The sequence below is a fragment of the Thalassophryne amazonica genome, chromosome 4 (assembly GCF_902500255.1).
Source record: "Thalassophryne amazonica chromosome 4, fThaAma1.1, whole genome shotgun sequence".
In the NCBI taxonomy this organism is placed as follows: Eukaryota; Metazoa; Chordata; class Actinopteri; order Batrachoidiformes; family Batrachoididae; genus Thalassophryne; species Thalassophryne amazonica.
Window position 1 is genome coordinate 21,653,174 of NC_047106.1, and position 12,597 is coordinate 21,665,770.

Consider the following 12,597-nt stretch of genomic DNA (forward strand, 5'->3'; position numbering starts at 1 on the left):
AAACAATGCGCAAAAACCCCAGTTAGTGCGTACTGTATCTTCACACTGTCCGCATCTAAAAGTCTATGTGTGTGTCTATGTCTGGTTGAATTAATTTCTGCTGTTGTCACCAGGTGCTGTGCAAAGTGAGGATTTTTTTCTCAATTTAGAAACCTTTATACTTTTTATTTTTGTCAAAGACAAACCAGGCTGATGTAGATTAATATTTTCTCACCACTTTTGATTCCGTAGTCTTTGACCATGGGATGTGAGACAGTGGATATGACCCTGAGAAGAAATGGGCTCGGACAGCTCGGGTTTCACGTTCGCCTGGACGGCACTGTGGCTGAGGTACCATCACATCATTGCACTGAGCTGCTCGTTTTGGAAGGATTTTATTTTGACAGAAACTTTTTCTGCTCCTGCAGGTGGAGGAATACGGCTTTGCTTGGCAGGCAGGCCTGAGGCAGGGCAGCCGCTTAGTGGAGATCTGCAAAGTGGCCGCAGTGACGCTGACACACGAGCAGATGATCGACCTGCTGAGAACATCAGTCACGGTCAAAGTGGTCATCATTCCTCCATATGAAGAGGGAGGACCTCGCAGGTTTGTTACAGTCAATGTGCACTTCTGATGCTGCATGCAGTTCATTCTTCCTTGTAGGAACACAAATGAAAAACAAATAGCGATTGATGGTGTCCAAGCACCTTTCATGCAATTTAACCATTAAACAGTGCAAGCGTGGCAAACACATATAAAGACATGTCAGTCTGAGTGCTCCTGTTAGGGTTTACCACAGTCGATAATCCATCTTACTTTCTCCCCTGTAGTACTTTGTGCATACATTTATAGTGACCATGTCCACCATGTTTGATTTCAGTAGAGTAATTCTTTCATGCGCTACAGCAGATTTAGTGAAATAAGCCACACCCACTCGACTTAGGGAGACAATTGAAGCAAAACAAGAAAAAAAAAAATCAAGCATCCATTCAACTTTTTGTCACTCTCCCCTCTGGCAGGCGGCTGAGGTCCATCAGGACCAAAACCTCAAAACCTTACTGTGCTTCTTTCCATCCACAGCTAGACTCATAAATAACCCCCATTTACCCTGCCCCCCACCACCCCCCCAGTACAGATTGTTCATCCCTGCACTGAAAGGTACTGTACAGCTGTACTTCAATCACCTGTTTTTCCACAGTCCCATTCCACTATGTCATATTTATTTAGTGAATATAGTTTTGCCTATTTGACTTTTACTTCTTGCAGAAGTGTTTTTTTTTTCTTATTATCATTTTCTTATTGTTTATGCACCAATAACACCAGATCAAATTCCTTGTATGTGTGAACTTACTTGGCAATAAATTAAATCCTTATTCTGATACATTTTGTGCAGTTCAGTTCAAACATTGCATCACATTTTGTGAAGATTGAGCAAAACCAGTCAGAAAGGCAGGGAAAAAAAACTTAAGTTTTTCAAAAAATTCAGAATGGCTGAAAATGTTTGGAGTGGCCTAATTGGTTAGATTGAGTAGGACCCAACGTATGTAGAAAACAGGATCATTTCAGACCAGTGTGGCAAGTTTGGTTGCTGTAGCTTTTGCGGTTCTGATCTCCAGGTTATCGGGAAGAAAAAGGATATGTTGGAAGAATAGTCAGGGTCCTGTGCACCACTGGTGCTTGAACCTCTAATTAAAGCAGGTATTGACTTTAATATTTTTAACCTGCTGAACATTATAGAGTTTGAGGGTTTTTTTTTTTTTTTTTTTTTTTTTTTTTTTGCTTCTTTCACATTTTTACATGCTGTGGGAATTTCTTTGGTAATTTATTTTGCCAAGATTTTTCCAAAGATGGAATCTGTATACAAAACTTTTCCAAGTGCTGGCAAATGTTGCCAATATTGGAGGGGAAAAAAAAAACCGCTGGTTCCACATTTGTTTCTCTGAACTTGCAGTTCAGCTGAAGATTTTCTGAAATTTTTGACACTGTTGTTGGTTTCAGCTGAGTCATTTGAAGAGTCTCATTTGCACTGAGTGCAGATTTTTTTAGCAAGCTCTGCATCATGCAAGCGTGAAATGTTCAATGAAATGTGGAATAAAGTGATTTTGATGATATATTGAATAATTTGTAAGTTTACCTTATTTTCGGGACTGTGTATCGTACCAGAGTACAAGTCAGATCTGTCCACAAAATGTGTTGTGAAGAAGGAAAAACATTGTTTTTCCTTCTTCACAACACAACAGGTCTATTAGTCACATTTATTGTTGAAGTGTGGTGCTATTGCTCCATGCAGCATGAAGCTAAATCAATTTAATCGCTGTACTATCTATTTATAATGCAAACAGCCACATTAGCAAGCAGAAGCTAACAGGCTAATTAATGTCTTTTGTACAAGGCACAAAGAACCCGAGAGTAAACTGCTTCTTATCACCACAGAACAGAGAAATATGTCTACTCAGAGCTAAATGTGCATGTAAATGTAATTAATGTTTTAAAACTCCTGTACATTTTTAAAACGTTATAGTTAGCCTTAAACTTTACCTTCATATGGCTGTCCTCCTGATTGCTGTCCTGTCTGTTCTGCAAAGAAATGGAGTGCCAAGTAGTATGAAGATTATTCCCTCTCTTTACTCAAGAGTTTGAGAGCATTAACCCGTTCATTTTCTGCCACTTATTTGGGTCCAGGTCACAGTGGCAGCAGACCACTCAGCTCATCCCACACTTCCCTGTCTTCAGTCACGTCTTCTCTCTCATCCTGGGGGATTCCGTGGTCCTCCCAAGACAGTTGGGAGATATAATCCCTCCGGCACGTCCTGTGTCTTCTTCTTGAGAGCATGATTTATTAATTTCACTCATTCTCCAAGACCCAGCATGACCTTCTCATTCAGATCTTATTTTGCGGCTGTTGGCATTCAGCTTATCATCACCACCACCTTCTGCTCGGGTGTGTGAATCACAGTATCTCTTTCAAATCAGTATGCGGGAGCAGGTTGTCATGCGGGTAGACTGCGCCTTCTTGTGACCATAGATAATGCAGTTTTTTTTTTTCAGTCATAAGTTGCAGAACCAGCAACACAAGTAAAAAACCTGTGACTTATACACTATAAAATACAATATTTCCAGTGGTGGGCACAGCTAACCAAAAAATTAGCTTTGATAACAGTTAATCAGCTAACTGAAACGTTATCTTTTATAAAGCTGAACCAATAAACCACCCAAAAATTTATCAGAAGCTACAGCTAACCAATAACTTTCAATATTATCGCCGGTACACTTGCAACTACTAACAAGCTGATTTTGAGTTTTAACACCAAAGTCATTTCTGGTAGCATCAAAGGCCACCACAGACCCAAACAATGAGTCAGCACTTCTGTCTTTGTGCACCCTGCCCACTGCTGCAAGCTCTTGTTTACTACATATTTTGCAGCAGTGAAGCAGTTGAGTGGAGCTAAGCTCAACTCTACATACACAAAAAAATAAGCCATTATTCCTTAACAGAAGTGCCGCTGTGAGGCAGAGGTCTTGGAAAATAAAACAGTTTTGACTTATGGTTTTGATTTAAAATCAAGTTAATCCAGATAGAATAACTCCATTAATGTCAATTCTGTCATTTGTACAAAGTTAAAATATAACACATATCTTTTCATTTTAAATAATGCACTAATTCTGAAGTTTTGTAACAAACACAGACAGATGCCAAAGGGATTATGGGTAAATGAGCCTCCGCTAAAACTGATTGGTTGACTCATTCATTCTATGTAAAAACCAACACGTTAATGTGACGTGACGTGTGTGTTGGTATTTACATTGAAATGTGCTTTTGTAAAATATGCCATTTTATTCATATGTTAAAAAAAAAGGCATTTGCAAAAGCCAAAAGTCAAGTTGTGATTAGACAACGGTCTGATATAACTGGGGTCAAAATGCACAGAACACTGCCATCTACTGGCGCCCAGACCCCAACCCATAATCCTTTGCGCACCAGAGTTTTTTGAGTTTTTTGCTTTTGTGCGCCAGAGATTTGCTACGGTTTAAACAGCACAGAGAGAATCCACGACGACAATTGTAAATGAACATTATACAACCAAAATGTACATTTTTATTTCTTTAGCTGCCGCAAGAGGCGGCAACAACTCTCAACCCATAATGCACTGCCGAGACAGCATGTCCACACTAAAACCTTCAAAATTAGTGCATTACTTAAACTAAAACATATATCTGTTATTTTCACTTTATAAAACTTCAGAAGTGACGTTAATTTAAATAACATGTCCAATATTAGTTTGGTAAAAAAAAATAACCGTAAGTTAAAACTGTATGCCACTGGATGACTTGGATGATATTGCCAGTAAGTTAGTATGGTGTCAAGAGCAATTATGTTGTGACCAGTTCTCCTCTGACTGCAGAGGATAAAGTGGTTTCTCCTTAAACCAGCTCCCCTCTGTTTACAGAGAATAGAGCTGTTTATCTGCTACAAAACATTTAACAGATAGGCACTAAAATCTTTAATATCAGATTTAAATGTTTTTAACTTGTTAAAGCTTTATTCACTACGCCTGAAAAAACATGTCAGCGATCTAAAAATTGTCAGACCAGAATTTATCGGAAGATAATTGGTCCGATGATGGTTTTCAAAGTTATCTGAAAAGCTAATCCGATAATGAAAACATTAGCTTCGATAATTAGCGGTTAGCGGATTTGCAGAACTGTGCCCACCACTGGATATTCCAGAATTTTGCCTATGTTTTGGCTCAGTTGGTTTCTGTTAGAAATTGGAAAGCCTGATGATAATTTGTGTTTTTACCATTTATGGCTGTGATAAATGATGTGCTTTTGGGGAATTCTTTTAAGATGCATTTTGATTTATTTATTTAGAAAGAACATGCAACTCGGGCTGTCTTTTCGTGAAGAAGGTTCTCATGTTTTATGTCTCAGCGGCGCCTGCCGACTGGCGTGTCTGCTTGTTAACGCTTGTTTCCTCTGGTACTTTGTGAGGCTTACAGAAAATTTTGTGATTCAATCAGCCGGACAGTTTCAAAGATCCACAGTGTTTGTGAAGCTACGCCAACCCATAATCCTCGTTGAGGCGTTGCTATGCAGGCGCGTTTATGTGTAATTACACAAATGCAAAGGAGGCGAACATGATGCGGATGACTGTCGTGTTGCTCCTATTGCAGATGGGATAACAGTTGGCAGTCACCAGCTTCACGCTGCTGTCGAGTAAGTCCGGTTACAGATACAGTCACCGTGACGTACGTCATGATAATAAAAGACCACAGCTCCTCAAAAGTCGAACACAGCTGGAGGGTTTGTTTTGTTGTTGTTGTTGTTTGCTTTGTTTGCTGCCGACTGTGGGGTTTAACTCTGACTTGGTGTCTGTAATGTCAGCTCGTGGATGTCGGTACAATCCCGGAGCGTGTGCAGGACGCTCATCACTCAATCACACAAAAAGCTCGGGTGGAATCGTGGCCACACTCCAACATTCTGAGAGGATTTTGTGTGGGAGGGAGTGAAAAGAGGAAGCGAGCGAAAAGAAAGAAAAGCTGCTCAGTTGATTTCCCTGCAAGCGGTGAGGAGATGCCGTTGGGAGGCAAAAAAAAACAAAAAAAAAACGGAGCGTTTGTTGAATGCGGTTTAACAAAAATGACCCACCTTTTATTTTTGAGTCTCTTTCTCATTGTGTTACCAGTGTCTTTGTCTTCTTTCATCGCCAAAACCAGTTTGCTCTCGCAAGCCTCTCACTCTCGAAGCGTGCCGCGGCGGAGGCGTTTGTGACAGACCGCCTAAACACAGTCATTGTGGCTGGACGTGTGATCGCACAGCTGTTAGATTTCCTTAATGTCACAGGCACTTTAATTACACCGAGTTAAATCCTTTGGCACACGTGCACCCAGACGCGCGTGTACGCACACATTCACACACCGTACTGTGGCGGTGGAGCAAATGATAATTAGAGTCTTACATTTCGCTCACTCTCGCTCGCTGTGACTTGTTTTGTTGTTGTGTGCCAGGCGAGCAGATTGCACGAGATTAAGGCCTGGAATGTGCAGTTGGGGGGGGGGGCAGAAAAATAAATAATCGGTAGCAATTAATTAAAAATGCATGCTGTCTGCAAATGCAAAGGAGAGAAGAAAAAGAAGGCACGGAGGTGTGTTCGCTTTTTCAAGGAGGACAACTGAGAGGAAGTGGGTGGGAGGGAGAGGAGAGGAGAGAAGGAAGTATGCTGCTTTGCGCGTCTGCCTCAGTGCTGCACGTGTAAGAGGGATGGATAAAGGAGAGATGAGGTGCGACTGCTTAGTGTTTGTTGGCCATCAGCGCGATGGAACGACCCCTGCGTGCCGGCGTCGACTTCACACCGTCTGAGGTTTGTACCCGTGTTTCTCTCTGACTTATACGACTCTTCCTTAATTGTGCACAGAGAGTCAATTTGTTGCTTTTCTAAAATACAAAGGAACAGTTGTCATGAAGATTTAAATTCCACAAATTGCATAAAAAAATTTAAAAATCCAAATTTTTATGGGTTTTTTAAGCAAGAACAGAATTCTGGTTTGTTTGTTTTTATCACTTCTACATGCTGTCATTGACATTTTCTAAACATGTATGATTTGTGGTGTTTTTTATATTATTATTATTCTGTTTTATGTTGGTTCATTATTTATTGGGGGCTCATATCTAAAGGTCGTCATCTAAAATATTGCTGTTAGATGACGGATATTGCTTTTAGTTGTTCAATGTGGAAAGTGACATATAATTATGCAGAAAAATTGTCTTGCAGAATTTCATAGATGACTTATTTTATTTGACCTACATTCCAAGTGTCTGTTTTATAGTGTCCAAAAATGTCAAACTTGCGGAGACACTGGCTTATCTCGGCAGTGACGTTTGTGTCCTCTGCGTCCTCGGCCTGTGAGATTGAGAGATGCCTCGGAAGGGTTTATGGAGTCGAGAAATCGGTGGACAGAGACGTTTAGCGATGCTGACATGTTTACAGGATAACGAAGGCACATGGGAGACTTGAGCCTAGGTTTTAGCCTAGATTTGATCCGTATTCACCTGTATCAGAATTAAAAACCTTGCCTTTGGGCTGCAAACTAGGATTTGGGTCGTCGTTTTGTGATTGAGTAATTATGGAGGAGTGTCCCTTTAATGTTTTCAGTTTGAAGCCACTGTTGCACCACTTGTGTCACCATCTGCTTTTGTCATCATCTTAACAACATCCTCTGTGTATATTTAATGCCTCGTGTCCTCTCGTAGGATCTGCTGTTAATGAGATGCTGATTTTTTTTATATATATATATATATTTGATGGATTTTGTTGTTTTAGTTCGAAACTTCCATCAGAAAATGAAAATATTTAACGTCTTGTGTTCCTGGGTTCAGGATTGTTTATGTCTTCTGCTGAACAATAACAATAAATGCCACATTACCTTCATTTGTGGGTTGTTTTGCACACCTTTTCATAGAGTGAGAGCTAATTGGGTGTATGCGATTTAGATGACATCCTGTATACCTTTTGTGAAATGTTATTTTGCAAACCTACAGCAGAATCAGTTTCAGTGTTTTCAGAAAAAGTAAATCCTATATAGGCCCTGAGGACCATTGGTGTCGGTACTTAACCCGGATTCTGTAGCATGTAGCGGATGAGTCTACAACTCCCTCTGAGTCTGATGTAGGTCACTTCCCCAGCCAAGGCCAGTACCCATTTACAGCTGGATGAATTGAGAATGCAGATAAAGGCCCAATCCAAGTACCCTCCTGGGCTAAGGGAGGGCACTGGGGTAGCATGTACATGTGCATGTGTTAGTAGCCCAACTCCTTTTGCCAATAAGGTATATGCACTGTTTACAGAATTATGGCTAATCTTTACTTTGTTGGGTGCAGGTCAAAGTTAAGAACTGCTGGTTATATGGTGTCCATTTTAAACGCATACACACAATTTTTTCCATACTTTCAGATTTCATGTATTTTTTTTTCCTAGGCATTAGCAACATAACACAAATGTACTTACACACAACTCTGATGAAAGGATTTAGTGACAAAAGAAAAAGATAGCGAAGCCGATGGTCAAGCAAGAGAGAGCTTTTTTCTGCACAGAAATGTACTAAATCAGTAAACCTTTATTTTCTGGTTGCTTAATAGTAGTTATGTCCTAAAACTAAAATAATACAGTCACAAGTCCACACAACCCTGGACCGTATTAGAATTCTGCTATTGTGCGTGGTCCGGAAGTGGAAGCACAGCTAAAATTTCTAAACTATTTTATGCATTTCTGAAAAGTTAAACCCAGCCTTTATAAAAATAACACTAACCCTCAACAATTTAAAGGGGCTGTGGATGATTTTTCTGCCAGTAGCTGTTCTTGCATCAGGCATCAGGAAGTAAACAAAGCTTCCATCCTTGGCCACTCCTCCTTAAACCTCCCTCCTCCATTCTGAGCACAACGATCAGCAGTTTGAGCCTTCAGAAAAGCAAGAGGACTGCAAAATCTTCAGATTTTGTACACATTCACATGCTGCATTGGAATCCAGTGTATCTTTGACTGAAATGGCAACTCATGTGACTGCACTCCTTCTATATCCACATACTGAGTGAGAAGCTTTTTGTAAGTTTCACAGCAGGCAAGATGAAGTCCTGACAAGCCAGTTTTCTCTCTTTCTTCTTCATTGGTGTCAGGGGGGCTCATTAGCACGCTCGCTTGCACGCCCACTGTGGGTATGAGCGAGACTGATGTGTGGAGTGCACCAGAGTCATTTGTTGAGCGGTTTCGCATGCTGAACTTAGGGGAGGTGATGGTCTAGTGGTTAAGGTGTTGGGCTTGAGTCCAGAAGATCATGGGTTCAAATCCCCGCCTGACTGGAAAACCACTAAGGCCCTAGGCCTTTAATCCCCTATTGCTCCCGGTGTGTAGTGAGCGCCTTGTATGGCAGCACCTTGACATCGTGAGGCATAATTGTAAAGCGCATTGAGCGTCTGATGCAGATGGTCTGATGCAGATGGAAAAGCGCTATATAAATGCAGTCCATTTACCATTTGAACTTGGCACACCTGTGGCCCAGTAGTAGTTTAGGTCTTCAGAGATGGGACTGTTACATTTTATCCTCAGTGATTTTAGCTGAGCCACAGCTGGGAATCATAGCATTAATGTTGGTTGCATGACAGGAAAAGAATAAGTGAATCTTTTGCCGTGTATCTAGGGGCTGCACCGAGGAGTATGAGATGAAGGCCATGGAGCAGAAGAAAGAACTTGAGCCTTTGGCAGCAGGTTATCGCCCCTCTCCTCGTCCACCTGCATGGCGATGGGATAGCCCGCCCATCCCCCCGGGGCTCCACAGTGCCCCCAACCCACAGCGCTGGACACCCATGGGCCCCCCGCCTCCTCTGCTACCACGCTCGCACAAAGCACTGATACCTGTTCCCTACAGGGAGCCCCAGCACCTGAATTCCAAGAGGTAAAACACATTCACTGCACCTTATTAATGTTCTGTCATGAGAAAAAGTACTTTCTGAACACCAGATCTAGCATTTTTATATATAAAAAATGCTTTTATTTAGTAATATTGCTAATAATAGTACAATCAAAGATGAAAAAGAAGCTAGATTGTATAAAGCAGTAATGCAGTAAGCAAAGAAAACCATGGATATCACAAGAACTGACAGAACATTCTGGTCATGTCAGACATGACATGTCATGACAGAAAAAAGCTTTTCAACCTACCATCCCTGGTTCTCAAGACCAGGCACCTAAGTGGCTCTACTCTACTCTTTTCTACTCTTCTGTTTTACTCTTCCTTTTTAGATATTTATATATACCTTAGTATACTAGCATAGTTCCACCTTAGAATTGGACTATAATATATAAGATATACCTACTGAATTTTCATGTTCACCTCCAGTAGTGGGCACAGTTCCGCTAATCTGTTAGCCGCTAACTAGCGAAGGTAACATTTTTGTTAGCGGATTAGCTTTTCAGCTAACTTTGAAAACCATCAGCGGACCAGTTAGCTTCTGCTAAATTTAGTTCCGATAATTTTCAGTTTGCTAACTTTTTTCTTTTCTGGCAGAGATAAAACTGAACAGCCAGAAACATCTGTAAAACCTAAAATCCTACATGTTAATTCCTGTCATGTGCTTTGCAATAAACAGACCACTGTGACAAAGCTCAGTCCTCCCCCAGTAAAAGTGGACAGACCAGCTGCTATTGCAAAGGAGAAAAAAGTCATTTAATTTCAACATGCCGATACTCACAGAGTGGGCAGGAGTCATGAGGCACAAAGCACCTTTCACTCATGGATTAATTTAAAACCAACTAATTCCCAACTATTGTCATTTTTACAAAGTGAAAATATCAGCTATATGTTTTAGTTTTTAAAGTAATGCACGAATTCTGAAGGTTTGACGTTAAACAGACATGTGTGCCAAAAGGCATTATGGAAAATTAAAATGACCTGCTCTCATCACTTCCTCCTCCTCCTTTTGCTGAGAGAAGGCTGATCTTAGACAGAAGCACTGGCCCGCTGTTGTTTGTGATTGCCTTTGAATTTATTCAGAAGTCTCAGAAGACTCTTGGTTAGCTGTGCCCACCAATGTTCACCTCTTGCAAAATGTTGTAAAATAAGCAAGGTAGTCACCCAGAAAGTCCTCAGAGATTTTCCCATGAAGAGATGAAGGAAGTGACTATGTAGATTTCAAGAGTTTTATAATAAAAAAAAAATCAAGTGTTTTGATGGACAGAAACAAATGGATTGGGGAGTTGTTCCATAACTTGCTTGAACAACCAGTACCCATTATGAAGAGGTCAGCAAAATTAAAAAGAACACAAGGTAGTGTGATTCTGCTGCTATCTTTATTAAGATAAATTCTTTCCTGATGCAGTTTGAGCAGCAAAAATAACACTGGTCCATTGAAATAAAGTTTGCAGGGCACAACAGGTGCTGCTTTGTGTATATGTTTAAATAAAATATTCATATTGTAACAATCGGTGGACAATGTGACTAACATGCAAACAGGACCACAAAGACTGCTGCAAAAAGAATAATTAATTGTGATTTATTGTGTTTTTACAATTGTTGTATGCTGGTTCTTCTGGTGAACTTGTTAAATTATGTAGATAAGTGATTGTGATGTTAAAATACAGAGAAGTTAAATAGATAACAAAAAGGCACACCAAGATCCTCCGCTGAGGTGCACATGCAGAAATACTAACTCAGATATAAAGAAAAAGCATAGCACACTCAAAATATTGATGTCTAGCCGCTGTTTTATTTCATAATAATTACATTTCGGCCAAAAGGCCTTCGTCAGATAGCAGCTTCCAACAGCTCAATATTTTGAGTGTGCTATGCTTTTTCTTTATATTAAAATACAGAGAAGTGTCATTTGGCACCATGTTGTAGTTGAGAGAGTGGCGCTCACCTGTTAGTGCCTTTTCTGGGTTGTTTTGACCCAAAAAAATATGATATGGTGCACACTTGTTTTATAGGTTTTTGGCACCACCTGCTGTTGTGGATGTAAACACAGAATGTTCCACAAAGGGCATAATAGTTGGCAATTTGAAATGAATAGGTGGCGGTAGTGGGGTCCGGAAATCCTTGGCAAAATGGTGTTGTTTGGCAGCTTGAGTACGGTTTTTATAATAAGCATGTAACTGGGTTTCAGTTCAACACCACCACGGCCCCTGCTGCCTTTAGGGAACACATTGAAATGATATGCACAAGTGCAAATACGGAATATGATATATTAAAAGTTTAGGCTGTCAACATACGATATATGTTCAGGCCAATGTGCTTTAAGAAGTGAATATAATAATGTGTCCTTTAGGAAGGCCTTGTGCATTTTTCAGTTTCTCTTGCTGACCACAGATGTGGAAATAGTGACTTCATCATCTCAATGTTTCATCTGTCTGTTGTCCATTTGGTTTTTTCCTACTTTAACCATCAGGCCAGTGAGCTACCCTGAGAACCACTACAGCCTGTCTCCTGTAGGAAGTGATCGGGTTTTGCCTTACAGAAACCCCTCAGCCAGCTTCTCCTCACCCTCCTGCAGCTTGGTGGGCCTTTCTGCGTTGGCACCACCCGGAATCACGCCAGGTCCTTTTGTTCGCTACAAGCCTTCACCTGACAGGTGTGTGTCTTTGTCGTGAGTTGTTGGTTGAGCTCCACCCTTTAGTTAATCATACCCACCATACGGTGTTTGTTCATAAAAAAGGCTACATACGGTGCATCCGGAAAGTATTCACAGCACTTCCGTTTTTCCACATTTTGTTATGTTACAGCCTTACTGAGTAAATTCATTTTACCCTCAACATTCTACTCACAACACCCTATAATGACAACGTGAAAAAAGTTTTTTTTTTTTTTGCAAATTTGTTAAAAATAAACTAAGAAATCATGTGTACATAAGTATTCACAGTCTTTGCTCACTTCTTTGTTGATGCACCTTTGGTAGCAGTTACAGCCTCAAGTCTTCTTGAACATGATGCCACAAGCTTGGCGCACCTATCTTTGGGCAGGTGTACCCATTCCTCTTTGCAGCACATCTCAAGTTCCATCAGGTTGGATGGGGAGCGTGGGTGCACAGCCATTTTTTGGATTATTTTAAGATTTTGGATAATTTGCAAAAAATAA

The 12,597-nt window shown here is 40.6% G+C and overlaps 1 protein-coding gene across 1 annotated transcript in view; it reads left to right on the top strand.

Moving 5' to 3' along the window:
• Positions 1-12,597, top strand: part of sipa1l3 (signal-induced proliferation-associated 1 like 3) — a 209,983-nt gene that overhangs the window by 163,852 nt on the left and 33,534 nt on the right. The window contains exons 10-13 of the mRNA XM_034169215.1: positions 232-330; positions 408-583; positions 9,169-9,423; positions 11,912-12,094. Of these exons, the coding sequence (XP_034025106.1) occupies positions 232-330; positions 408-583; positions 9,169-9,423; positions 11,912-12,094 (713 nt within the window). The remainder of the gene's footprint in view (positions 1-231; positions 331-407; positions 584-9,168; positions 9,424-11,911; positions 12,095-12,597) is intronic.